Source organism: Ammodytes marinus (assembly GCF_949987685.1).
Source record: "Ammodytes marinus genome assembly, chromosome: 5".
Classification (NCBI taxonomy): domain Eukaryota; kingdom Metazoa; phylum Chordata; class Actinopteri; order Uranoscopiformes; family Ammodytidae; genus Ammodytes; species Ammodytes marinus.
Genome location: NC_137234.1, coordinates 24264990 through 24292703, shown reverse-complemented (window position 1 = coordinate 24292703; position 27714 = coordinate 24264990). Strand labels below are relative to the sequence as shown.

The window sequence follows — 27714 nt, the reverse complement described above, 5'->3', positions numbered from 1 at the left end:
TTTTGCCAGACCATTATCAATCGAGTTTCACTTCTAAATCCCATCGTAGAGTAGGTGGCCTGACATTTTGACGTCTTGATTCATTTCCAGTGTCACTTGGCTGAATCTCAGCAGACTCACTCTCGAGCACAAATGAAAAGAAAAGCACAGTGGAAAACATCAGAACGAAGTGCCTGCTGTCATTTAACTACATTACATGTCCTTCCTCTCAAAGATGTCATTATCCAGCCCCTTTGTCTACTGGTATTACTCTCAATTATTTTGCAGGAGAGAATCTGTCTTTGAAGCTATAATTTGTAAACTGGAACACAAGCCTTTCAGGAGCAATAAACACTGACATTGAAACAAGACGGTACTGTTCTTGTAGGGTCTTATACTATGTAACGGGATCTGGCAACTTTGAGAGGACACACAGAGGGTGCAACAATCTAGCATCAGGCTGACAATTATACCCCAGAGATTGAAAGTTAAGTTAAATTGCTCTCACACACCACTCTAGAGGGAGTCCTTGATTAGGGTCGGACACAGTACAGCGCCCCTGGAGCAGTTTGGGGGTTACGTGTCGTGCATTGCTCAAGGACACAATGGTAGAGAATGGTTGGCACCGTAGATGTAAAACTAGCCACCACTAGTTTTACAACTAACCCCCTCCTGTCCGGTGGCAGGGATCGAAACCGCAACCTCAGGGTTACTGGCCCCTCTGCCCCTCTTTCCTCTAGGGCCATCCTACCACCCCACCACCCCCATTCTGTAGCCCTTCAGGTGCAGTCAGCCAGAGATATTTCTTGTGTAATCTGACTCGTCTGCATACACATAGACAGTTCTGGGCCCTACCAGAATGGCAGGGGGGGGCAACGTCACAGCCCGCATGCCCCCTTTTTTTAGGCAGCCTGACACCCCAGCAGCCGGCAAACCAACCCCCCACCCACCTCTCACATTCACATGGCGGACTGAGTATGTGCGGGGTGGGGCAGGATCTGGGGACTGTTTTTTGAAGTCCAACTCACTGTAGCCCTACGTAGCTGTAGAAACCACAACAAAAAATGGATAGGAAACAAAATCTCAACCGCGCTGAGACGTTCTCCTTCGTCAACCCCTGGATCAGATATTTCCTCTTCTTCTTCAGCTTCTTATTTTGGGTGAGTAATGTTTTTTTTTTTTTTACTTTTTAGCAAAGGCCTGTGCTGACAAAAATACAGCTGTACGTTCACAACATTTGGGCATATACAAGTAGACAGCAAACAGGTACTTTTGGCTTTCCAAAATACTTTTTTAGATCTGCTAGAGAAAGAAGAGTGTCCAAGGATGTCAAAAGAAAAGAGAAAATAAATAATAAATGAACGAAATATCACTGAATATAGCCGGAAGCTGCACACAGCAGGAGCACCACATCCTCCCCGCTGCTACGTATTTTAAATGTACTACAGTTATATATGGACACTCTGATTGCTCGTACATCAGCGTAGCCAACGTTGAGTGTGGCAAATCAGTTGAGCACTGACTCATACTGAACGCCAAAACACCTGACAACTGTGTACGGCTGCTGGTAGTCCATGTCTGAATGTTTAGATGTATTTTCTGTCAAGGGCTGTTGCCTGGAAGCTGTTGTTTAATGTATTGTACGCTGCCTTGTTGCATAACATGACTGGACACAATTTGGAGTCCACATATTATACACACACAGCAGTGATTGCCAACCTGGGGATGTTCTGCAGTTGGCAGGGGGTTATGTGGAAAATAAGATTGTGAAGTAACTTGTCTTATTTGAAAAATGTAATAATGATTAAATTAATATACTGTATACGGAGTTATCATCTGATTGAAAATGTATGAAAACTATAGTTAGCAAGCTAAGGGAGGTATTTCTAAACAGTTGACACAAATTAATTAAATTCAATTTCATATACAGGCTAGCACCAAATCATTACCTAATATTAAGTGATCTGATGGCACTGTTCATAGCAGGTCTAGACCAGAGACTATGGTTGACAGTACTCTACTCTTTACATGGGTAAATGGTTGAATGGACAGCTAAAAGTAATAAACAAACTGTTGGAATTGTACAGACAATATTGTAGAGTCTAATTAAATGATAAACAGTTGAAATTGACGTTATTTTAAATTAAGCAAAAAGTAATGGATTGATGCTTAAAATAGTTGGCTCAAGGTAATGTATACATAACTGAAAGCTGATTAGCTTGGATAAAAGGTTGAAGCATGACACTTTTGCGGATACAACCAACCGAAACAAACATATGTAGACATTAAGAATGTGATAGGTTACGTCATCGGACAGAGCTGTGTGTGTGTGTGTGTGTGTGGGGGGGGGGGGGGGGGGGGGGCATATATCAGATAAAAAAAGGCGAGGAACTACAGATATACAGTATGGTATATATAAAGGTTACAACATTTCAAATTATACAAGCTTTAGTGTAACAACAGGGGATAAATAGGACAGTTTATAGGGAAGAAAAAGGAATAGAAATTTTGGTTCAGCCATTTAACCATCCAGCCAGCCCCCCCGGGTCCCTAATCAACAGTCGCATACACTGTTAAGACTTTTTCAGAATCCCTCACTTTCCTACCAAATTACTGCTCTGAGTACGGGGCTCGCTCTGTAGAGTCTCCACACTCATCGTGTCCCAGTTCATCCGATTCTACACAAACACAGCGAGGGGGGGGGGGAGTCTCTTACTGTGTTTGGAGCCAATCAGCAATAACCACAGCCATGGCAGCCCCGGTGTGTGTTGACTTTGTTTATCAGACACGAGCTCAGAAGTGAACACTGCAGCCCTAATCCATCAGGCCTTTGTCCCCGCGTCCCCATGGCTCAGTTCAGCTGGCTTTCACCCTGGCACACAATCCGCCGGGAGAATCCTGATTCATCCCTTTGAAAAGCATTAAAAAAAACACAGCTGGAAATACATTCACTGTGTGTGTGTGTGTGTGTGTGTGTGTGTGCGCGCGCTGCAGGTGTGCACACACCCCTACTCAACAGAGAATATCCTTAAAAATGCGCTGCTGTTCCAAAGAGAATGTGCAATTGATTGTATGCCTCATCTTTGTCTTGCCTTCTGTTAGCTATTGTCTTGTCAGAGCAGATTATTGATCCAACTATGTGAGGGAGAAAGTACCACTGCAGAGTAATTATTTTTCTTCTACAGAGGACACAGACTCACACACACAAACACATACAAAAAAAAATGTGTTGGCCGGGAAAGGCTGGCAAAGGCTGGCAAATAAAAAATGACACGGATCCTCATGACCTCCCGAGATCCAATACAGGCTCGTCAGACAGAACACAAAACAAATCCGTGTTTATACCGGCTGAACAAAGGGCTTTCTGTATAGAGACAGACAAAAAAACACACACACACACACACGTTGACAAATACACAATTGGTAATCAGGAGACACTGTCTGTGAATGCAGAGGCTGGGAATGAGTGCCAGGCCATGCAGACCCGTATTCAAGGTGAGAAAAACAATCAAAGAATGGGATGAAATTAGAGCTGGCAATGTAATCAACTGGAAGCTGTATAGTTCCACCTATTATTCTCTCCTTTCCTTGCTGCTTTACTGTGAAGCCTTTTGTTAGGAAGCGGGGGAGACTCACATTTTTGGCGGCTTTATCCCACATGTCCTCGAGCTACACCATTACTTAAAGCGCCAAACGGCCAGCATGCCAGGATGGTGTCACTGTTGAGACCTCATTAAAGGAGCTATCCTTCCCATCATCCACTGCACGCACAGTGTGGGCCGCCGATGTCTCCTTTGTGTTCAATATTTCACGCAGTGGGAGCTTTTTTTATTTTTGCTGCTGTAATGTTTTCGTGTTTTTTTTCTTTCTTTCTTATCTTTTTTTATTAAAGCACAGAGCATGTCTCATACAGATCAACACCTTGAGCCCTCCACACAGAGCACCTCTCTGCTTTCTGTCCATCTCAGTTCATGACAATCAGTGCGGTTACATGGCACAACCAGATTGGATTATCACATATATCGAACAAGACACTCAACGGACCGTGTCACTTGTCTGAGTTTACATGGCCTTTCAGATATCGGATAAATGTCCGATGCATGGCTGTCTCCACTATGCTAGGTGGCGCTGTAGCCCTTTCAACCATGCTTTCAACAAGTGTTGAAAGAGCCACGTCCGGTTCTCTTCCGTCAATAACCCATGGTGTAGCCATGGGTGTAGCCTATCACGCGCAGGCACACAAGCACAGAACGAGAAGTCCGATAAGCGATGTCCGATCCCTGTTTACATGCAGAGAGAATGCCGACAACGAACGACTTATCTAGGTGTTCTTATCCGACATCTCTTGTCCGTTATTGTGCCGATTTGTGTGCGAAGTAGATCGGATAAAGGTGTTTACATGCAGTTTAAAAGTCCTGTTGAAGTCTTATTCGTTTAGTTACCCGATTATGAGTCTGCATGTAAACGCACTGACTGAAAGAAAAAAGGATCAATAGTTCAATGACAATAATCGCAACCGTGCTCAGTGATGCTTGTGTGCATGTAAACCACCATTTTATCGCCAAGGTCAAGTTCTACTCGACAGGCAGATCTACAATGAAATACTATTGTCTATATACTTTTGACTTTTTTTTAAATCACAGGTGTACTGAGTTTGTCAGAAAAAAAAGATGCATTCTCCACGTCGATGTTCCAAATGAACGCCCCTCCAAATTCAGACGTTACAAGCCGAGATCCATATGTTTGTTATTTTCCGCCCACTGACATCCATCTGTCTGTTTGTGGTAAACACAAAAACTGGCCCCGTTGCCACAGCTAGAGGTACACTGCTTTTACTCAGTGCCTGAGGGAAAGGCTCGTCCTAACTAATCTCTGCACACCTGTCCTATTTGACAGTGCGAATAAAGTCTGTTTCAAAACAGGGCTGACAAAGTGGAGGCAAAAAAAAAACAATCAATGACTGACTGTTTTATTTTCTAGCTTCCACAATGGCTAATTAAGAGAAAGATTGATGTGCATGTGTTCTTATGGATCCAGAATCCCTATGCATTACCATTATCATCAGAAGTGATTTCAACCCTGATTTTGCAGCCAATTTGGGACTACTAAATGTTTGATTATATTTTAAGCAAAAATTGTGAAGCACTGGTCTTATGTGGTCGAAGCTTTACAATTTCTCCTCTTTCTCCCCAGGTGTTCTCTTTTTTGATCGTGGCAATTGGGGTGTATGCTAAAGTCCAGAAAGCTACAGGTAAACACAACACTTTGTCTACACACAAAGACACCAAAATAGTGTCTACCAAGCTGTGTTACTACTCTAGAAAGTGGACATTTTGATTGATTTGTTATGTCCATTCAGCGGCTGCTCTGTGTTCACAGTGACTAAATGTAGTGTTTTAAACAGTTCCTTCATACATGTAGCCCTGCTGGTACAAGATGCCGGCCTCCTTTAGCTGCACACCTGTTGAGCTTGTCACGTTAAGTGTGTCTGCCAGTTTTGGCCTTATCCTCAATTCACCTGCACTCATCATCCTCACTCTCAATTTGTAATATAAAGCAAATGGACAACCAAAAGGATTAACCTGGCTTCATCCCGCTGATTACGCTTCTGTATCCTACATAATCCACCACAGATCACTGATCATTTAAGAGGGGGAAGGAATGAAGAAATAAATTAAAAGGGAGATTAAGGATAAAAAAAAATAGGTAGGACTAGAGGAGAAGAGATACTTAAATGGGGGATGTTGTGTTCCTGTCTTTGTGCCAGACACGGTGCGGGACACGTTCCTGATCGACCCGGCTGTCATCCTAATTGTGGTGGGGGTGGTCATGTTCTTCATCACTTTCTGTGGTTGCATCGGAGCCCTCCGAGAGAACATTCGCCTCCTCAAGACAGTAATAGACCTAACAGACACATTAGTAAACACATGACACTGCTGTGTTTGATGGCAGCTGACAGAGAACTTTTAATCCGAAGCCAAGTCTTTTGCATCTCACGTGTGACGACAACATCTGACAATTACTTATGAATCGTTCTTAGTCAGACTGTGTTTTTAAATATCCTTGTCTTTTCTCCCTCAAGTTCTCCTTCAGCCTGACACTGGTCTTCCTCACCCAGCTGGCCATTGCTATTATGGGCTTCTTCTACTCCGACCAGGTACGTCTCTACGCAGACGATTATGTGCACTATACCTTAAAGTTGGAGTCAGCAATTCTGGATACTGCGTTTTGTCAAAATAAAATGTTGTCAAAATCAGAGTGAATATCTCCTCACAATCCGCTACCTGTCAGTATTATGTACAGTATGCACTGAAAAAAATTATCCTCATCTGGTGTTAATACTTAAACTACGCTCTGTAAACTGTATGTATAGTATACGCAGAGTATGTTAAGAAACTGTAGATAGCAACATAACACTTTACAAAGGGTGTGTATATTAACAGTGGATTTTTTTCAGCGTTCACCCAGTAGCTACAGACAGATAGCGGATCAGGAGGAGATATTCACTGATTTTGACAAAGAATCTGACTGTACCTTCAACATAAAGTCACTATAAAAGGTGACACTTGGTCTACAGTTATTATCTTCCTCAGTGTCAACAACATTGACCATGAATGCCCCTCTGCTCCATTGATTACTGTGTTCTTTCCTAGCTTTAGGACCTTCTTCGCATTTGTAAACTGATGTATAAACGTAATAAGGCTTGGTATCTCAGCCATTATATCATGGGCCCACTGAGGACTTAAGATAAATGTCCTGTCCTTGTCTGAACCACACAGCAAACAGAGAGAGAGAGAGAAATAAAACACACGGTCAGTATTGCTGAGCCATATGCTAATGTTTGCAGCGGTTTTATATTGTAGAGAAAAAGATGAAAACCCTCCCAACTCTCTTTCTACAGTACAATAGCTACAACTGACTGAGTGGGGGAAACAAAACTGGGTCTTATTTGGCCATTGTTCCTATTTTTAATAACAATGTCCCCAAAGAGGAGACAAGAGACACAAGCAGTCACATGATCAGGTCAGCCAGACCGGGTAGAAAATTAAGACGAATGGTGCAATTACTGTCAAGTCTGTTTGGTAATATCCATAGCTCTCCTCTGATACTGCATTACCCCAGGAGAAAAGGCTTATATGGTTATTTTGTGAGGGCTGTATAACTCTGAAAAGTGTTAGACCTAAAAACGAATGCAAAGACATTCCCAAAGGAAAGGAAGGAGCTACAACAAGTCCAGAGCAGTGTCCCGAATCCAGCATGTACTGTGTATGCAAACAAAGAACAGTTCTTGAAACTTCTGTTTTTCCCCACAATTCAATGCATAAAGGAAACAGCGTCTCAACAATCTATCTATCTACAGTATCTGGAATTGAGACATTTGTTTTTGTGAGACAAAAAGCAATATTGCATTCTGAGATCGTTTCATCTGAATACAGTTTAGTTGCCTCAAGAGGTACAAACAAATTTTTGAGAAATTATGAAGAACAAACATAACTTTGCGTGGAGGATTATTTTATTACACCATTTGGATAATAATTTTCCAATCTGATCGTCATAGAGTGTAACCGTATTAAAGGTTGTTCGCAGTGGCTACATGAACGTATATGCAAATTCCTGTGTATCTGTCTGAGTATAAATCCCAAGTGACTGATTTAGAGGCTACGGGGGGTGGGGCCCTCTAGCATCCACTTATCTCCCACAGTACCAGGCCATTAGGGCCCCACTTAGAATATAAAACACAAGTGCCAGAGGTGGCGACATGTGAAGACACGCGTGGCGGCGCGGTGCCTGCCCGATGAAACCTCTCCTCTCCCCTGTGTTCTCTGTCAGCCCTCGGACTGCCTGCTGCTAAACAGAGCAGTTTAACAAGCCTCCCAGCATCCTCTCCTCGCTAAATGATTCAAATGCTCCAGCACTTCAAAGTGGAACCAAATGTTCCATTTCAACAGATCCCTTAAAGGGGACTTTACCCGCTAATGACATGTGGAGGTGTGACGGTGGCCCACGAGCACACTGTACCCCGACAGAAAAACTGCAAAAGGCTGTAAATAAATAATTAAAATAAATTACTTCAGGATAATTATGTGGTGCTATATTCATTCAGCTCACAGTATTTTTCAACATAACCTGTTCCAACATGGGTTGGAATTACGAACAATTCAGAAAAAGCCTTCAGCAAACCGTTCACTGCAGTTCATCTCTGGCTTAATGAAATTTTAAAGTTCAGCAGCTTATTTAGCATTCAGCGCTCCCATTAGCATAATATTACATCTGAACTCGATCAGGATAACCTCATTGTTTTCCAGAGTTTTTAAAACGATGGAGATTTGCATTGCATACCTTCTTCAAACACTCCATTTGTCCATATGTGCCAATACTAAAACTAAATATTAGCAATGGGAGGAACTGATTAAAACCCTGAAAAAGGGAGTGTGATATAATAGTCTAAGCCAACAAAGTAAAGCAGCAAACCATTCTTACGTCTGAGTCAACATTATTTAGTTGGCAAATCCTCATTACAATTTATCCCAACAAGTCGATGCATTTCATTTATATTTCATTGGGCTTTTGGTTTGTAGGGGGGGGGGGGGGCTCGTGTTGGGCTGATGAAAATGACCCACATTATAATAACAAATGGACAAGTTGGAGTAATTATCCACCGCTGCGTGCTCTGCATTTGGTATGCATCGAGTGTATTGATCTCCGAAGCTTGAGCAGTTTTATTATTATGGTTATGCTGCTGCAGCCAGTACGCTGCAGCAGGAGTTCCTGCCCCACTGCTGTCTGCTGAGATAGAGGATGCACATATAATGCAAACAACAGTGTGGTGTGTGTGTCCACAGACATCTATTATTATTAATGTTTATTTCTATATGAAGAGATACAGGAACATAGAATATTCAATTGGGAGAGACCATTACCACATATCATAGCATCTGTTGCCTGAAAAGCTCATTTGTCTCTGGACGGTCTTGCAATGCAACATAACTAATTTAGATGCTAATTAAATCAGGTAGCCTACCGTTAGTAGATCAAATCCATTTCAGAGAAAGCCACCTGATTGACCGTGAGTGTGTGGATTTCCTCAGCATCTGTCCAAAAGAGTCTTTCTTTCTTTTCTTTTTTGCAAAAAGGCAATAGATTCAGCCCCAGCAATAAACAGAGCCACACAACCATCAATGTTTCCCCATGTCACTGAGCAGCTTAAGAGCCTAGAGACGGTTGGAGATAAGACCACCTCATGCTTATTTTTACGACATTATTAACTAAACTGTTTTAATCTCTTCAGAGCATGGCAATGTTGACATGTTAGCGATTGTTTTTGTGTATGACTCCCCTAATGTCCCCCTTTCTTAGACCCGGGACGCATTGGGCAAGTTTGTGAAGAAAGCCATCGTGCACTACAGGGATGACCTCGATCTGCAGAACCTGATGGATTACATCCAGAAAGAGGTGCTATGGCCAAATCCACTTTAGCTTGAGTGACTGTGTTTGGGTCTGTGGCTGGCTATCCACACACCGCCGGCCATCTGCAAATTGATCACAGCTAGAGGTTTATTGAAAATGTCTGAGCTTTCTAAACCAGCACACCGCAACAGGAGGCCGCAGAGCTGTATGTCTTGTCTGTGTGTTGTTACAGCCTTGGTGAGGGGGGACTGTACGTTACAAACAGTTTCCTGTACTCTGCGTGATATCCCCTCTCTTCCATCTGCCAGGGTTTTCCCATGGGAGAAGCCCAGACTGGCAGGATGTACAGCACACAGACCAAAACAATCTTTCTAAATATGTACCTGTGCTCTCTCTCTCTCTCTCTCTCTCTCTCTCTCTCTCTCTCTCTCTCTCTCTCTCACTCTCTCAGTTCAAGTGTTGTGGCTGGACCAACTACACAGACTGGTCTTGGAACCTGTACTTTAATTGTACAAATGATAACCCCAGCACCGAGCGCTGTGCTGTGCCTTACTCGTGTTGCACTCCTGTTCCCGGAGAGGTGAGTGCTTTTCTATGAAGCCTGATAACACACACACACACACACTTACTATATATTAAAGCTTTGTGGAAAACTGCTCAGAATGAAGTGATTCCAACTTAAAACACTGTTTTGAAGAAGACTTGTATTAAGTTGAATGCCATTCGTTAGTATAAAAAGAAGTTTGTAGTAATGTGGAGCGACTGAGTTCTAAGCTGCTCTGTGTAAAAACCTGTCGGTGTATCAGTCAAAAAGGACACATTTTGACAACAAGTTTCAGGTGCTGGACCTGCACTTATTGTTCAAAAATTTGCCCAAAACACACAAGTATACTAGTGCAGCAGCAATAGCTAAAATGTGAGATGCTATGAAAGAGAACAAAAATGTATATATGCTGATCAGCAGGGCAGGGAAGAAAAATGGTGACAAGCCTGGACGAGATTAATTTTATTTGATTAATGTGAAAAACGTTAAGTTCACGGCTCCACACAACCATTAGCACAGGTTCCCATGAGAAACAAAAATGCCATCGCCTATTGACTTGTAAGAGCAAAACAAAACAACCTACCCTTTAATGTCACAACGCCCCTGCACACTGACTGGCTGCTATTACTAAGAAGCTATACAAAAATATATATCTCAACAAAATTGCATTAGAATTCAATGATAATGACAAACAGACTTATTATTTGTATAGTGGATAAGAACAACGGCATGTCAAACTGCAGAAGCTTTTTAAATCTTTGCCTGGAGGCAACATCAATATGTCTATAACTGCAGGTGTTAACTGATGATTGTATTATTTTCCTTTTCTGTGGCAAGTTGGTCGGATAATGACCAAGCAGTTTCTCCCTTGTGAATAATATGCAGCTTGAATGAATGATTGTTGTGTGACTTTGGAGTTTCTTGGTGAGTCAAAAGGCAGCTCCAGTTGGTGTATTGAATCCCCCCCCAAAAATGAATTCAGTATTATATCAAAAAATTCAAGCTAATCACACTGCATTCAGAGTGTTTATGTGTCTGATAGGCAGCATTCAGTAACATGACCAACATCTGAAGCAGTGTTGATTGTCTTGCAAAATTGAATGCATTTTCCATGAATCTTTTTATGGTATTTTGTTTACACGGAATAAACACACACACATTCACCCACACATAAATAACAAATGAAGTTTGTGCAGATAAGGAGGCATGCTAGCACACAATCAGTATATATGTAGATGCTGCACTCAAGTATGAATAGGAGAATTTGCACTCACACAAGACACATACAAGGCTTCAAGGCCAATGACAAGAACTCCTTCCGGTTTGTGCTCACACTAAACTAAAGAGTGCATGTAGATATTGATCAAACATCATGCTACACGGAAAACACATCACACAACCTTTTTCTACATGAGTGAAAAATCAATTAATTAACGAGTCAGAGAGCTGATGCAGCGCTGCAACCTGCTGTCTGTAGCCTGTAACTGCATGGCTATTGGAGGGACTGAAGAGCACTCTTTTGTCACATCCAATGGCTGTGGGCTATCGCTCTTTCGCCCGTTTATTTTCTCCTTTTCTATTCCACGTCCCTGAAGCTGGCAGGCTATTGCTTAAGTCTCCCTTAGCTGTTACAGTACTTAATAAATTTGTCAATGCAAAACAACACGAGAGATAGTGGAAAAAGCTGCCAGCAAAAGGCATAATAGACCCACTTTCCCAGTATTTCAGGTTGACATGACAAAAAAGGATGATCCCTCACACTTTTATTATTACCTAACTTTTTCACGTTTCTTGTCTTTTGGTCTTATTTGCATCTATGTCCATCTGGGTTACAGGCAGTGGTCAACACTATGTGCGGTTTTGGGATTCAAACCCAGAGCTACCTAGAGGCAAACAAGTCAATCTACCCGGTAGGCTGTGCGGACAGAGCGGTGATGTGGATCGAAACTCATCTGTTGCTGGTTGGGGCTCTGGCCCTGGGTCTGGCCTTGCCTCAGGTAACCCCCTCACATGCACTTACTGACTTAATACAGGTAGTGTAGCATTCTCTGCCATGGGTAAAACAGTATAACCTCGGACGGCTGAAAAGACTCTAGCCTTGTTAAAAATAAGCTTACGCACACACACACACACAAGTCAATAAAGGCGTCAACTGGAGGCTCTCATCACATTGGGCATGTAGCAATCAACATATCGACGGGGAGTGGGTTTGCTCCAACAAACGCAGACACGCATGGTGCATTTAAGCGGTACTGTGAAATAGTCCTAGCAAGACTTCATCAATCAGAGTCAGGACCCTGCACCTTTTTTCCTCCACAATCAGAGAGCTTCCAACAACTTCCCTGCAGTAGAACAGACCCACTCACATGGAATACAATCATATAGTAGGTATGGGCCACTATGATATTCTGACGGTATGGTAACCGTAAGCAAAATTACCACATTATCACGGTAGTGTGATCAAAGCTTTAAAATATCTTATTTTTTGAGTATGTAAAGTATGGATCGGTAAACACTTTTTTTTCACCTGCTCAACATAATCTTACTTTTAACTAACATCTGGACTATTCTGAATATTAATAAACATGATGTGTGATGACATAATTCAATACATAATGGAATTATTCTTATACCTTCGAATGGGACGACGTAAAATAATACTGGTTTAACAACATATACCTTGTAAATGAAAAAAACTGAAACTAACTAAAAAAAATAAACATCTATCCAAGAGAAACCATCAGGGAATATTATAAGATGGAAGGTTTTATTATGGGCGTTAAGAAAGGAGGGATAGCGACGACAATCCACCTCCCACTCACAGAGCGCACCACTGCACGATTCAAATCCCACGGCATTAAGTACTGTTAATAGCTCAAGTCAATACGTTAGATTGGCCTTGAAATCTAATTAGTGCTTATCAAAAGGCTGCCTCTAAATAATTAGCGTGCTTACTCCTCAATATGATTGAGGTGCCGTCACTTCACTGTCATCTTTAGCCGGATCTGGCTGGCTCTCATATCGCGCTCCTTGGTTCCCCAAAGATTACGCTAAGAGGGAAGCGTCTGAATTACCCATGAGTCCTGTCATAAACAAGATGCATTAGTATTCCAGTCGCTTTGATGTGCACTAAATCTGATGAAGTATTTTGTTTATATGCAGTCCCCTCCATAAGTATCGGAACAGTGAGGCCAATTCCTTTATTTTTGCTGTAGACTGGAAACATTTGACACCAAAATATGAATATGAGACAATAGATCAACATTTCAGCTTTCATTTCCAGGTATTCACATCTGGATCTGATACACAACTGAGAAGATAGCATTATTTGTAAAGGAACACCACATTTTTAGGTGAGCAAAAGTATTGGAACAGATAGACTTAAAACAAAGTGAATAAGACTTAATATTTTGTTGCAAAGCCTTCGCTTGCAACAACTGCATCAAGCCTGTGACCCATTGACATCACAAAACTTTTTAATCCTCCTTTTTGATGCTTTTCCAGGCTTTCACCCCAGCCTTATTCAGTTGCTGTTTGTTTACTCTCTTTAGTCTCCTCTTTAGCATGTAAAATGCATGCTCTATAGGGTTTAAGTCTGGAGATTGACTTGACCAGTCTAAAACCTTCAATTTCTTGACCCTGATTAACTCCTTTGTTGTTTTTGCAGTGTGTTTTGGGTCATTATCTTGCTGCATCATGAAGGATCTTCCAATCAGTTTGGTTGCATCTTCCTTTAAATTGTCAGACAAAATGTTTGTGTAAACTTCTGAGTTCATTTTGCTGTTGCCATCATGTGTTACATCATCAATGAAGATTAATGAGCCCATCCGAGAAGAAGCCATGCAAGCCCAAGCCATGGGCTGTTTCACAGATGAGGTTGTATGCTTGGGGTCATGAGCAGATCCTTTCTTTCTCCAAACTTTAGCCTTTCCATCACTTTGGTAAAGGTTCATCTTGACAACAACACAGTAACACATGATGGCAGCAGCAAAATGAACTTAGAAGTCTACAGAAACATTCTGTCTGCCAATTTAAAGCAAGATGCAACCAAACTGATTGGAAGATCCTTCATCATGCAGCAATGTAATGACCCTAAACAACTGCAAAAACAACAAAGGAGTTCATCAGGGGCAAGAAATGGAAAGTTTTAGACTGGCCAAGTCAATCTCCAGACTTAAACCCTATAGAGCATGCATTTTACCTGCTAAAGAGGAGACCGAAGGGAGTAACCCCCCAAAGCAAACAGCAACTGAATGAGGCTGCGGTAAAGGCCTGGAAAAGCATCACAAAAGAAGAATGCAAAAGTTTTGTTATGTCAATGGGTCACAGGCTTGATGCAGTTATTGCAAGTGAAGGATTTGCAACAAAATATTAAGTCTTATTCACTTTAATTTACTTTAAGTCTATCTGTTCCAATACTTTTGCTCACCTAAAAATGTGGTGTTCCTTTACAAAAAATGCTATCTTCTCAGTTGTGTATCAGATCCAGATGTAAATACCTGGAAATGAAAGCTTAAATGTTGATATATTGTCTCATATTCATATTTTGGTGTCAAACCCAAATGTTTCCAGTCTACAGCAAAAATAAAGGAATTGGCCTCACTGTTCCGATACTTATGGAGGGGACTGTACATATATATATAGCACATTCCTTACTAAACACTATTACTGGATTTGTCTTGATCACAAGCCACATTACGATTAAACATTAAAAATATGTAAAAAGCTTTGTTTTACCACCGAATGTGCTGTATGTGTTCCTGCTGTGAGAGAGAACCCTTTGCCCATCAGCTCAGAGTGATAATATAAACACACACACATGAGTTTAAGAGTTTATTTTATTAGACAATCAAAACAGTCTTATCTCATTTTGAAACGTTTCCTCTCTTTGCCAAATGAGGGCCATTTCTACACCCCTCCAAGGGGGACTTTTAAGATGCTTGTTGGCAAAGTCTGTGGTCTACAGTTCCAGAGTCTGTTGTGTAATCTAAAGTGACTGCTGCTTGTCCTCTAGATTGCAGGCATCGTGCTGTCCCAGATCCTGATCTCTCAGATCCAAGATGAGATTACCTCGGTGTTGTGAGAGCACGGGGCCGACACAGGGGGGGAAGAAAAGAATGTACAGTACCCCACTCTGCTGCTCTGGCATGTGCAAGGACATCTTTCTCTCTCTTTTTTCCACAGCTACTGTATCACTGCAGCATTTCAGTACATTTCTCATTCTTAACGTGCCCTTGCCTGCGGGCCTAAAAGTGAGCTGCACTTCATTGTGTTAATCAAATAGTCATCACACAAGCAAAGTGTATATTTATTGGTTTCGAACGTGTTTTTCTTTTTGTACCGATTAATGACGTGGAGATTTTATTTCCGAAAAATGATTTATATTTAATGTAATGTTTGCTAATAAAATGCAGAAGAAGAAAAATAAAGTTTACTGTTCTCAATTGTTTAGATGTTAGCTGAAATAAGCAAACACATGAAGCCGATGCTTTTTAATCATGCAAATCAGCAAGCTATGGTTAATATAAGGTTACAACCTGAAAGCTATAGTGCGTAATTTCTGTTGCCCTTCTCTCGGCGCATCTACATGAGGTAAGCCTTCAGTGATTGCGCATGTTTTTATAACTTCTGCTGTACGTCCAGGTTTTTTCTTAGCAGTAGAATCAACAACTGAAACATTTCTTGGGATTTTTCTGAGCTCCAGCGGCAGTGTCAGGGGGTGACACCAGTGTGCAAACACTGATATACTGAGAAATATAGAGAGAGTATTGCGGAGCTGATAGGCCTAATCAACCTTGTGTCAATTTGTTTGGCGATGGCTTGACTGCAACCGACATTCATATATATACAAAAGTTACGCACTATAGCTTTAATAATGCAAATCTGCAACCGATGGTTAATATTGGTTAACCGTGTTCAAATGGTTTCACTTATAAAGCTTAACATAATAAGAAAAAAAAGTATAAAAAAAAGTATAAAAAAAAAAAAAAAAAAAAAAGTTTGCGATGCATTGAAAACATGATGCTGATTGGTAAAGGAGTTTCCTGATGCCATACATCAGCACTTCAGATTATGGTGTTGCTTAGTCATTTTTTTGCATGGGAACTGCTCTGCGCACCTTGCATTCTGTCTAGTCATGAAGAGCTAGGACTGTCTTCATCAGACGATCGGTCAGGGGCGAGTGCGGCCTCACGGCATCACGTTCCACCAGCAGACATCTTCAGGAATTCAACACACAAGACAGTACACAGACATTAACACAGATTCAGAGAGACATGCTGAGAGGCTGACCTGATCAATAATACAGAGAATGACATGGTGTACCCACTGGGGATGTTGGTTACATAACGGGAGAGTATACAGTGGTTTCGGAAAGTATGCAGACCTTCACTTTATTGTGTTGTAAGATTTGAATTATAAATGGATAGAATTTCCATTTTATTTTCCCATCCATCTACACTCTATAACCCACAATTACAAAGTGAAACCATCCTTTTAGATTCTTTTTTAAAACTTAAACCTCCTACGAGGAACTTTAAAATGTTAATTAAACAGTCTAATGTTTCTTCTGATGATCATAAATGACCTGGAATAGCAAGCGAGACAATCGGCGAAAACAATGCTTTTTTCATATAGTTAACATTAATGCATTTGCAACGGGCTGATTTTTCCTGGGAATGATTGACGGCAGGCACACAGCCTATGTTTCCTTAACGGTACAAAATCAAAGTTGACTTTGCTTCACCATCGTCATATTACCATTATTAATCTTACAAAGTCACATCTAAATACATGACCTCATCTCGATGCATCTGAGGTCTACTCTTCATGGATGTATTCAGTCGCTTCCTAAACAAATGCATGCGCCACTGGAACACGCTTGGTATCTGGTGTTTGGCTGGAATACGGAATCTGGGAGGTTTATCCCATTCTTCCTGGCAGAGCCTCTCAAGCTTTGTGAGATTGGATGTGAAGAGTCTGAACTGCCTTTGTCTTCAGGTCTCTCCACAGAGTTTCTACTGGGGTTTAACTCAGACTTGCCTCACCTCTCTGACCAAGACACTTCTTGCCAACTTACTCAGTTTGGCCAGACAACAGTAGGAAGAGTCCTGCTGGTTCCAAACTTCTTCCATTTGACATTTAGTTGAGGCCACATTTAAGTTCAACACATCAAAGGGATAATTAAAGAAAACATGCTGAAGCAAAGAGTCTGAATTCTCTTGTAAATTCAATATTTAGTGTTTGATTTAAAAAGAAAAAAATGAAAACATATCTCAAAACTAGTCACTAAGTCACTCAGTATAGATTGGTTGGCAAATACGTCAAATATATCTATTAGAAATTACATGTACAACACAAAAAACGTGAATGTCTGAATGCATTCTGAAGCCTTGTCACATTCCATATGCACATGGCAAGACAGCAAGTAAAGAAGACTGGCATGGACAGCAGCCCCGAGCAACTATGTGGCATCATGATGAAATCATGTGCTTCATATAGTGCAAGATCTTTCTTTTTTTTGCTCCCATAATCTCTTGACATGTTTTCACTTAGAAACATGGATGGCACTGAGGGCCAGCACTGAAATTGGAAAAGATTGAAGCCTTCTGTTTGGCCTGAAATCCCTGTGGTGCATTACCTGCCCAGTTTCTGGTGGTGCTTATCCTCTGATTTCATAGCTGCATGAATGAGCAGTTGATTGAAGATATCTCTCTGTAACAACAAGCAATGGAAAAAAACCATTAGTAAACACAAACCTGCTCCAACAGGGTGTGTGTGTGTGTGTGTGTGTGTGTGTGTGTGTGTGTGTGTGTATGAGAGAGTGGGTGTGTTTTGTACTATATATACACAATGTTGCACCTTTGGGGAACAGTTTTTTGAACACAAAGAACATAGAATCCAAAGTCCATCAGCATCCATCACAGAGATTAATTATTCATACGTTGCGCTCCACATTCTCACACTATGCAGTATGTCCATGGACTGAAAGGCTCCAGCTCTTATGCTGAGCGTTCACTTTCTGGCCTATTTAAGAACAGAGTTTTCTGTTTTACTCAAGAAAACACGCAGTATGATCGATACTATCTATATACAACACAAAGCCTAGTATGGCTGTATGTGTTTTCAACTGTGTATGTATCAGAGAAGTGCAATTTGGTTTGCACTTTGGTTTCGCTGTTCTCGTTTGCTTTTGAGTTTAACCACAGTAAACCCGTATCTGTTGACCTTACCTGTGCATCACTGCCACCTATCTCTAGGATGTTGTAGCGTAAAGGGTAGAGTAGCTCCACAGCTCGATTGTAGTTGCCTTGGTCGTACTCTATCATGGCCTTACACATTGGGACCCCGATAGTCCCAGCTTTCTGATGCTGCTGATTCTCCCCGGGCTCTCTGTGTAGGACAGGAGTGGTTTACAACACAAGACAAGACATTTCTTTGTGCAGACTGAATGTTTAGAAACTAGTGTGCGAGAGCAGTGGGTTTATTTGGGGGGGGTTGAATATTTGTTGTGAATATAATGTTTATTTTGGTTTTTATTCATTTAGTTGAACAACAGCAGAGACGAAGCAACATGTTGCATATTTATATCATTTATACGAGAGACTTATTAAAACGAGAGTTGTTTTTCCTGGAAATGACTCATCATCTTGTGTATAATTTATTACGCAAAGATTGTAAACAAACAGTAATCTGTTTAAACAAACAGACATTTATTTAATGACTTTTCAAACAAGAGAAAATAGTTTGGGTGTGTAGGTTACCTCAGTCCAACTTTACAACACAAAATGGGCTCCTGTAATTTGTATAGGGAAAAGGTTCAATGAAATGAAATCCTTTAATGACTAGCATGCAATCCTTCATTTGAAAAGAAAAAATCTGACATTATGGCAGAATATGGGTTATATAAAACTAAACAATCCTTCCTAACCAAGGTAATATAAGTGACACAGTGCCATAATACATGAGTGGTGGAATTTAATAAATGCAGAGCTCAAACATTTCCTCGTGGCTTGTAGAGCTGTTGAAGAGAACATTTCAGTTTCTTACTTAGGAATAGACTTTCTAACTGCTTTACACCCAAACTCTTCTGACTCATTATATTACTGAAAACACGATAACTTAAAGTAGTGGATTTAAATGGCAGCTTTTCTGTGGGTTGTGAAACAGACTAAATGGAGAGCACGGGATCACCACAAAACTCCAGAGAGTGGTGGTAGCAGCTGCTGGTACATCTGCAGCATGAGGGAACCCCGGTCTCTGAGATGGGAGTTCTCTGCATGTGCTCTCTGCCTCGCCATCCTACGCATGGCCTCGTTTCCGTCTCAGTTTTTTTTTTACATAAGGCGAGTGTGGCTCTTACGTAAGGCTGACAGAGTATTGAGATGTTTCAGTGGAGAGGAGGAGGAGGAAATGGTGTGGGACTCACTTTGCCAATTCCTGGAGGCCCTCCAGCAGACGGCGGGTAGTGGCACTGTCTTTGGCTCCCAGAGACGCCATGAGGAAGTGCATGTCGTTGAACAAGGTCACGTGATCGTCGCTGTGAGGCTGCGTTACCTGGATGAGCTCTCGCCAACGGTCCTTCACGCACACGCCTGACACACACAAGGCAAAACAAACACGCAAATATGGCTTGAAGGGTTGCATAAAGGGCACGAAAGAAAACAAAAGTGTTACGTTATGTAATGTCAGCAGGTCATGAAGTCTCTATTTTAGTTTGAAAAGAGCGACCAAAAAAAAATGTGTTACACACAGATCACCGGTGCAGGAGGGGACATTGTTTGTAATAAAGCAGCACTTATCCAGAGCACTTATCCAATACAAGTACTAATGCACTTCCCCCTTGCCTGTAGATTTCCCCCATAATATAACTCAATATCAGTTAAATATAATTTAAAACTCACAAGCTTTGAAGAGAGAGAAAGGGGGACAGAGACATAGACACATAGAGAAAAATAGACAGAGTGAATTAGCGCTGTTTTAGTACTGGTCTCTCAGCAGCTGTATTACACCACAATAACTGCTTTGGCAATTATAGGTTGTCTCTGAGAATTAGGTGGTTCGGGGGGCAATTTTTAAAAATATTATACATATAGTACATGCACATGGAACAGGCGCACCCAACGCTCTGTCTACTCGGCAGTGCAGTTTGAGAGCAGTTGGCGTGCATTTCACCCTTTGTGCGTTCTTTGTGAATTGGCTGCTATCTTTATCTCTCATTTGCACAGGTTTAGCGGACGCAAAAGAGGCACACTCCTTTAGTGGATCTGACCCTATGTCTTTCCCGTATAAGCTGGTATCTTACCCTCCATTTCCAGTCTGCAGAGCATTGAACTGGCATCTACAGTGTCCAACATGGATCCCGTGGCTTTACAACGTCTGAATACCTTTGGAAAACATGGTAAACGTTATCTATTTACCCTGAAAACACAGTAGCATGATACATGTAAATGCCTCCTCACAAAGACTTTTTTCAGAGGAAAGAAAAAAATGACACAATTATGTCTTGCTGGATTCCCCTGACATGAGTAGGGTTAAACATTCATGAAATTCAGCCAACTCCAATGTCTGTTCAAAGTCATGTTAGTGGTGAGAAACGCTCTAAAATGTTCTTCAAAAGAAAAAAAAGGCGCGCAAGACATGAAGATTTTACTTTATATTTAGAGGGGTTAGAAAAAAAAATCCACTCTGTCAGTTGGCACTTAAACATGTTATGGATTTACATGGACTTTGACTTCCATTTGCACACACTTGGCTTCCTGACTCCCAACATGCACAACATATGGCTTTTAGTCCACATCCCCTGTGTATTTGCTCCATGTTTGTGCTCTTGAAAGGACTGTGTGTGTGTGTGTGTGTGTGTGTGTGTGTGTGTGTGTGTGTGTGTGTGTGTGTGTGTGTGTGTGTGTGTGTGTGTGTGAGTATGAGTGCGAGTGTGTGTGTGTTTTTTCACATTTAAAGTTTGGATGCAAAACTTTGGACACAAACCAACCTGGGAGTCGAATATGTGCAGTGCGGCTTCGTATTCCCCCTGTGAAGGACGAAAGGGGTTGAGACTTGAGAGAGATGAATGGGAGAAAAACTTCAGACTTGAGATATAAGTGAGGTTGATAGAGTGTGTTGCACAGATGCAAACACAAATTAATCTTGCAACATAATCAACTCCAGACTTTAAATTACCCGGGGGGAAATGGATATCATAAATACAAGTTCCACAAACAGCCCCCGACGCCAGCTTATTTGCTTGACTGAGAAAACTCATTACAATCTTTACCTTCTCGATGAAGTATAGGGCCCAGTGCCAATAGTTGTGACTGGCCAGCATGTCAGATGTCTGGAAAATACACAACACATGTTTGAAATATCTTTTTGTTTGTAATTGAATTTTGGCGGACTCTTGACAAAGTGTACGGAACTGCACGGGGTGGCTGACATGCGATGTATCAGGAAAAAAAAACATAACGCGAAAGCAACAACCAAACGTGTATACCTGCCAGTCTGCCTCTCGGCTCTGCATGAACTTCAAGCCTTTGTCCACGTCCGCCTTCATCTCATAAACATGGGCTACAGAGTGCACGGCCCACGCATCATCTGGAGTCATAGCGAGACCCTGCACAAGGTGGTCGAACAGTTAGTAGTTAGGAGTATTAGATGCTATATACGGGATATTGCATTGCTTACAGGTAAAATGGTTTTAATTTTGAATTCGATCTATTTATACTATTCCTCAATTCAACAACATGGCCATATGTAAATACTTGCAATAACTTTGGTACTTTACTTTCTTGTGTATCTATTCTTTTAAAACCTTTATTTCATTTTAATCTTCACTATATTTTCAATTTCGAGCACAGTAATTCGGAGTTTAAGCATGGGACAAATAAAGTCCTTTGAGTCTTGAATCTTGAAATGAGTGTCTTTTGTTTTTTCTACGATGTTCCTCGTCTCTTTTCTCAAGTGTTTCAAGCTGCTCTCTGCATTCAGCACCAGAAGAGTCGGGCTGCTAAGGGGCTGGGAGAGCTGATTATTATTTGTGTTTGACAGAAATGTACTTGTCAAATTGAACTGAAACAATCTGTGCATGCAAACACAGCCTGAACACCCAGCTCAACTTATTCAACAACAGAAAATAGAATGGAGAATTAAAGCCTCACCTCCATGGCCACTTTCTCTGCCTGGTCGTAGAAACGAGACTCCATGAGACCGAAGGAATACAGTCCTTTCAGATAGCTGCGGGCACAAACACGTCGAATGAACTTCTCGTGGCAAAGCAGAGGGCGGAAGGAGGAACTCTTTCTCAACAATTTATTTTTTATTAAGGATGAAGAAAGGCAGACAGTGGTTTGGTGAAGAACATGCCTGGACAATAACAATGACAGCTGATCTTAAATGACCTCAGTTTGCACTAAAAAAAAACAGGCGATACTAAAATTGCTACTGACTTGTGTGTGTGCCTTTCAACTTTCCATCTTGCTGATAGCTGCCTTCACATTCTTGCTGTGTGGGAATATGTATGGGCTTTTATTTTCCTGTGGTGATGGTGTTACAGCACACTTGAGGATTTTCTCTCTCTAATGAAGACAGTAGCTTAAAGGCATGAATGTTATCATTAAATATTAAAGCATGAAGTAGATTATGTTTGGTATGACTCATCTTTATTCTTCGACTGCGTGCTGTTGAAGGAAGGATGTGAACAAACAAAAACAATCTCATCATCACCCATAAAAGTGTTCATATATCGGTAGATTCATAGTGTTATGCAGTTTCCTGGGGGCAGCATACACTAGTTGTGAACACAACATCGACATAAACCCATTACCTTCTGAGTTGCAGTTATGAAGCAACATTAGCATTAGTTCAATTCAACAAAGGCCAATATTCACTGCCTTTTGGCTCTCTTTTAATATTGGCTCTCTTTTTAGTCTCCACAATTGGGTGGCAGGGAGAGTATGAGAGCAGGGAGAGTGAACCAACACAGTGAAATGGTGGGCCAGTCAGTGAAACAATGAGCTAACATAACTCGCTATAAAGCTCTGTAAAGCTGAGGAGGGCTGCAGACTCAAGTCGATAATTCTTCATCACCACGATTATGAGTTATATAATGCATTAAAGCCCATTCAGTCCCCCATGTAATTGTACAGAAGTCAAATTTCTAAATTCTTAACTGTGAATGAGTTCATCGTGATGACACACCGTTAAAATCTTATATATTTGATGCAGTGTTTCCCACCTATGATCGTTTCACAGAGGGGCTGTCCGGCTACTGAATTTTAAACCCCGCTGTAAGGCTGATTGATTGAGGGATTGATTTTTGTGACAGAGGAGAAAAGAGAAAAAGGTTCAGATAGCATTCCATTTTATCTCCAGACTGCACTTTGGACGCCTCTTCATATTTATATGAATAAATCCACCTAAAACACAAAGGGAGGAGATAGCACCTGTCTATTTGCTTTAGAAAAAAAAAACTTGTATCTAGGCTGAAACACCTGTCAGTAAAACATCTTACCCTAGACTCTAGGATAAGCGCCAGCCGCTAGGACCGAGAGGCTGGCGCTTATAACCACATCCATTTACACAAAGCATATACACAAAGTAAAGTTAGGCCTACATTCATTTTGCTGCTTACCCACAAATTAATTGACTATAACAGGGCTGAAGATGTCAATCTTGCAGTCCTCCAATTCACTTGAGTGTCTTCAACACTTAAAAAAAGAGAAAATCTGGACGGACCTTGACTCCATTCTCGGTCTCGCAATGATAGTTTCACTTCTAGTGGAGATTTCTAACAATTATTCATTGTTCATTCTCCTTCGGGTCCTATCCACTCATACCAAGATTATTATTACGGTACATACAGGTGAAGACTGACCTTAGGAATGGTTAACACCTTGATGCTTCTATGCGCTTAAGCAACAACGGTGTCCCAATGACAGAGTTCCCCTTTGAGAGAGCGTTAGAGCTATTCTTTTAGAGCCCAAGAAAGATAAAATGCTCTCAGACAGCAGGATGCACACTGCACCACTACTAAAGCTTTTTTTTTATGGACCAACCCAGAATTGAGGGCATGGTAGGACAGGGTGCTTATTAAACAGTAAATGAGATTGGAGAGGAGTGTTACAAGGCTGGAGGCAGACCTTTAGGAGTGAGTGTTCAATTATTTAAATTTACTGTACATGATTGTAATTTGTTAAGGCTATATTTCTGGCTATGTATTTTTTTTTTCTAAATTTGGAGAAAGCTCAATATGTTAACTAGACAAGACAGTTTCCCCCTGTTCATCGCTGTGCAAAATGTAGTTTGTACTTAGGCCTCAACAGCCATTGGCAGATAGACACACACTTTTGAAACATCCCTGCAGGGCACAATTGCAAATTCCCAAAATAAAATCTTTGTACCCCCCAAATGGCCCCGCTGCTATTCCTCAATCCTAGGGGGGAAACACTGGAATGTATAACCAGCCTGATGATGTAGAAACTTTTTAAGCCCCCACCCTTCACTCCCATTACATTTAAAATGAAGCTAAAAGACTGAGGTAAACAAGTTTTCATGCGATTATAAAAGACATCCAAAATGCTACGTTCTCTTGTAATGTATGCGGTGTCTTCTGTACCTGGACAAAGGCATATGTGGTTTCCAGTGGGGCAGCACCCTGGCCACAGAGTCCCTGGACTGGCATTGGCCTCCCGTGTAGAAGTAAGTATCGTGAGCAAACTTGAGAGCCAGCAGGTCAGTGGGGTGATCCACCAGAATGTCTTCCCATACATCAGCAGACTGGGAGAATTGTCTATAAAGAAACATTGCTCAGTGTTACAGACATCCTTGGTCCTGTGAGCAATAATATGCATACAATTCCAAACAATGGAAAAGGTGCACACTGTGGGTCAGAATCCATAGATCAGTCTATAAAAGTCTGAATCATGTACCTGCATCATATGGGGAGAGACGGAGCGGATAATTGAATAATGCCTGATAAATAAAAGACATTCTTGTGGTCCTTTTCTGTTGCCTAAAAATAAGTCAGAACCCATGTCCTTCCATGCGCTGATAAACTAAACTGATCTCTCTATTGGGGCCTAATCTTGACTGACTGCACCGTAGCTCTCACTTCAAAGCCTGTAATATTGAAATCAGTGGAAGTGTATCTCCTTTGGTCGGACTATTTAATAGTTGAATGCACATTATGAATGATTGAATAATGCATGATTTTAATGTGATCATAACCTATTTGAAGTTATTTTGATGCAAGGAATTTGACGTTTCTAGAAACATTTAGCCGTTTGCAAACAACAGGGGGCGACAGGGTCTCATATTTTCAAATTCTACACATTGCAGCTTCAAAACAAATTGTACAACTGGCGAAAAACTTTATTTAAAACATTTTAAAATTATTGATAGTTATTAATTTTATGTCGACGGACTTAACGGCGACTGATTTTATTAATTTAATAACTCTCACCCATCAATTGATACTTTATCTCCAAAGCTTTTCAGTTTTCAAGACACAATATACAGTATGCATATTGCAGTTAGTTGATAGTTGATACAATTCCAAGGTTTTGTGTAATGGGGGGGGAAAAATAAATAAATGTCTTCAATATTCCCTATTATGTTCCTTGGGGTCCCCTATTACAACTTCAAAGAGCACTACTTGTTCGAGACACCTTTTTGGGTAGCCACTGGTCCTTGTATGACTAAAGTCTAATAATGAATCCTTCTGGTTTGACTGTATTTACTGTACTCCCTCTGGTTCTTACCCGTGTGAGAAGAGCTCCATGGCCTTGACGTGTAGCTTCTCTCTGGGTGAAATGTCCTGGCTGTTTGCCAGAGTCACTGTTCTCCTCACGGCACTGGCCAGCCGTTCATCTAGACGGGGGGAGAGCCCTGTGCCCATCAGCTCCAGCCCAGTACTGATCACATGGCCCATAACTAGTGGGGGGGAGGGAGAACACAACACTGGTCAGAAATTTCAAAATGACATTTAACTGCAAATGACATGAACTGGTGAATGTTTTCCTTAAAAGCCAGAAAAGGTGTCTACATTTACTGTTAAAGCTAGGCCACTCAATATCTGTTCATGTACATTCAGTTCAAAACATTATAAATTCATTTTGCCCCCGCAGTTATTCCACAGGATGACATCAGATTGTTCCCTGCTTATCCGCTGTGTATTTTATTTTATTGTATAGCCTACTGGGTGTTCACTTTAGTATTGAATTATGCTTCAGTAAAACTTTTGTGACAGAGCTCCTTCTAATTTAAATTGATTGAAAGCTGCTTTGTTTTCTATCCCAGACTGTTAGTGAGTGTAAACAAGGACACCAGTGTAGACAAATGTATTTATCTACATATTCAGAGTGGATGAATACATTGCTTACGATTCATGTTAGCACTGTAGTAGTTTATCTTAAACCAAGAGACCTCCATTGGTTTTCCTTATCCTTTTATTTTGCTTCATTTAAAAGTCAAAAGTAACTTGCACGTTCCCAATAGCTCGAATATATTCCTCAGTTCCATAATTGTAATACAGGTCATAGTCCCTTTTATTTATGTGTTTAAATGACTAATTATGTTTAGCTTTAATTTGACAATGTTCAATAACACCGGCGCACAACAGATAACAAGAGAGTTTTAATGACTGTTGTTCCCTCTAACCAGGACTCCCTACGAAAGGACTTTCCAGTCTATTTAAATAACAGAGGGTGGCAGTCATTTTTAATGAGGTAATTTGCAGTGTGGAAAGATGTATTATTATCTTAATCCCTCATGTCCCTACCATATATTTCTTATTCTTTACTCTTAACCTTTGCTTTCTGCACTGTTGTCTCCTTTTAAATACATGTTTAACTGCTACCGCCAAACCAGGTGCACTTTGAGTTTCCAGCACACATTTACTTACCAAAGTTAGGGTCAGCTGCCTGAATAGCAGACATGCATCCTTCCAATCCTCCCAAGGTTTCATCATTCCGCCATTGCACATACTAGGAGGCACACAATTTAGAAATGTATTATTGTAATTTGTGCTTTCCCCTGATATACACAGTATTCTCCTGCAGACAATAAAACAGTGTGTGCATGGTGCATGTGTAGTTTGTGTTTTATTTGGGTGTCGAGTATTGATTACCTGAGTGAGTATAGCGTCATATAGTTTGCAAGCCTCATTACTACTAGTGGACAGTGGCAGACCATCCGCCCTCCATGCCTGTAAGGGACAAAACAAATATTAGGATGCAGGTCGAACAAATTGTATGTCACTTTGTATTCATAGGCTACACACATAGGCTGCTGCCACAACTGGCTGCCTTTCAAATCTCAGCACACGTAGCTGAACCCAAGCCCGTCAAAAATAATGGTTTTGAATGTTGTTGTTTATTTTGATAGAAAAGCAACACTGATAATGTACCAATAGATACAATGTCCAAATTGAAATAGTCCTATCAGTTATCCATATCACATTATTTTTAATAACAGGTTTTGTCTGCAGCGCGAGCGAACTATGGATAGTGCGTCTTGTGTTTACTCCGAAAACAGTTAAATCCCACCCATTCCACACCGCCATGACATCTCTACAATGCAGGCTACTGCCAATTCCATAAATGCTTACATTAGCGTAACTCCAATTAATTACTTTTGACGCCACACAAACATCATGCCCTTCTTTGCGAACATGTTCATCTTGTCATTGTTTCTCAAAGACCCCGCACGAACCTGACAGTCCCTGAAACTCGAGCTCATGTTGAAGTTACTGGCTGCTCTCCTCTCTCCACAACTTTCATTCACTAGCAGCT

At 41.1% G+C, this 27714-nt stretch overlaps 2 protein-coding genes across 2 annotated transcripts; one reads left to right on the top strand and one right to left on the bottom strand.

The window, feature by feature from the left end:
• Positions 1–1043: 1043 nt before the first annotated feature.
• tspan33b (tetraspanin 33b) lies at positions 1044–15021 on the top strand (the record flags this gene model as incomplete). The annotated part of the gene is made up of 8 exons (XM_080028385.1): positions 1044–1139; positions 5173–5230; positions 5747–5874; positions 6062–6136; positions 9337–9432; positions 9839–9967; positions 11767–11928; positions 14946–15021. The coding sequence occupies 8 exons, from the start codon at positions 1044–1046 to the stop codon at positions 15012–15014; spliced, it is 813 nt and encodes a 270-aa protein (XP_079884511.1). The 3' UTR covers positions 15015–15021.
• On the bottom strand, positions 14795–27714 carry ttc38 (tetratricopeptide repeat domain 38). Its single transcript, XM_080028384.1, has 14 exons — positions 27635–27714; positions 27051–27128; positions 26826–26907; positions 25684–25855; positions 24540–24713; positions 22084–22159; positions 21420–21539; positions 21204–21263; positions 20922–20960; positions 20235–20316; positions 19359–19524; positions 18163–18322; positions 17571–17644; positions 14795–16149 (listed from the first exon to the last, which is right to left on the bottom strand). The coding sequence occupies exons 1-14, from the start codon at positions 27659–27661 to the stop codon at positions 16062–16064; spliced, it is 1398 nt and encodes a 465-aa protein (XP_079884510.1). The 5' UTR covers positions 27662–27714; the 3' UTR covers positions 14795–16061.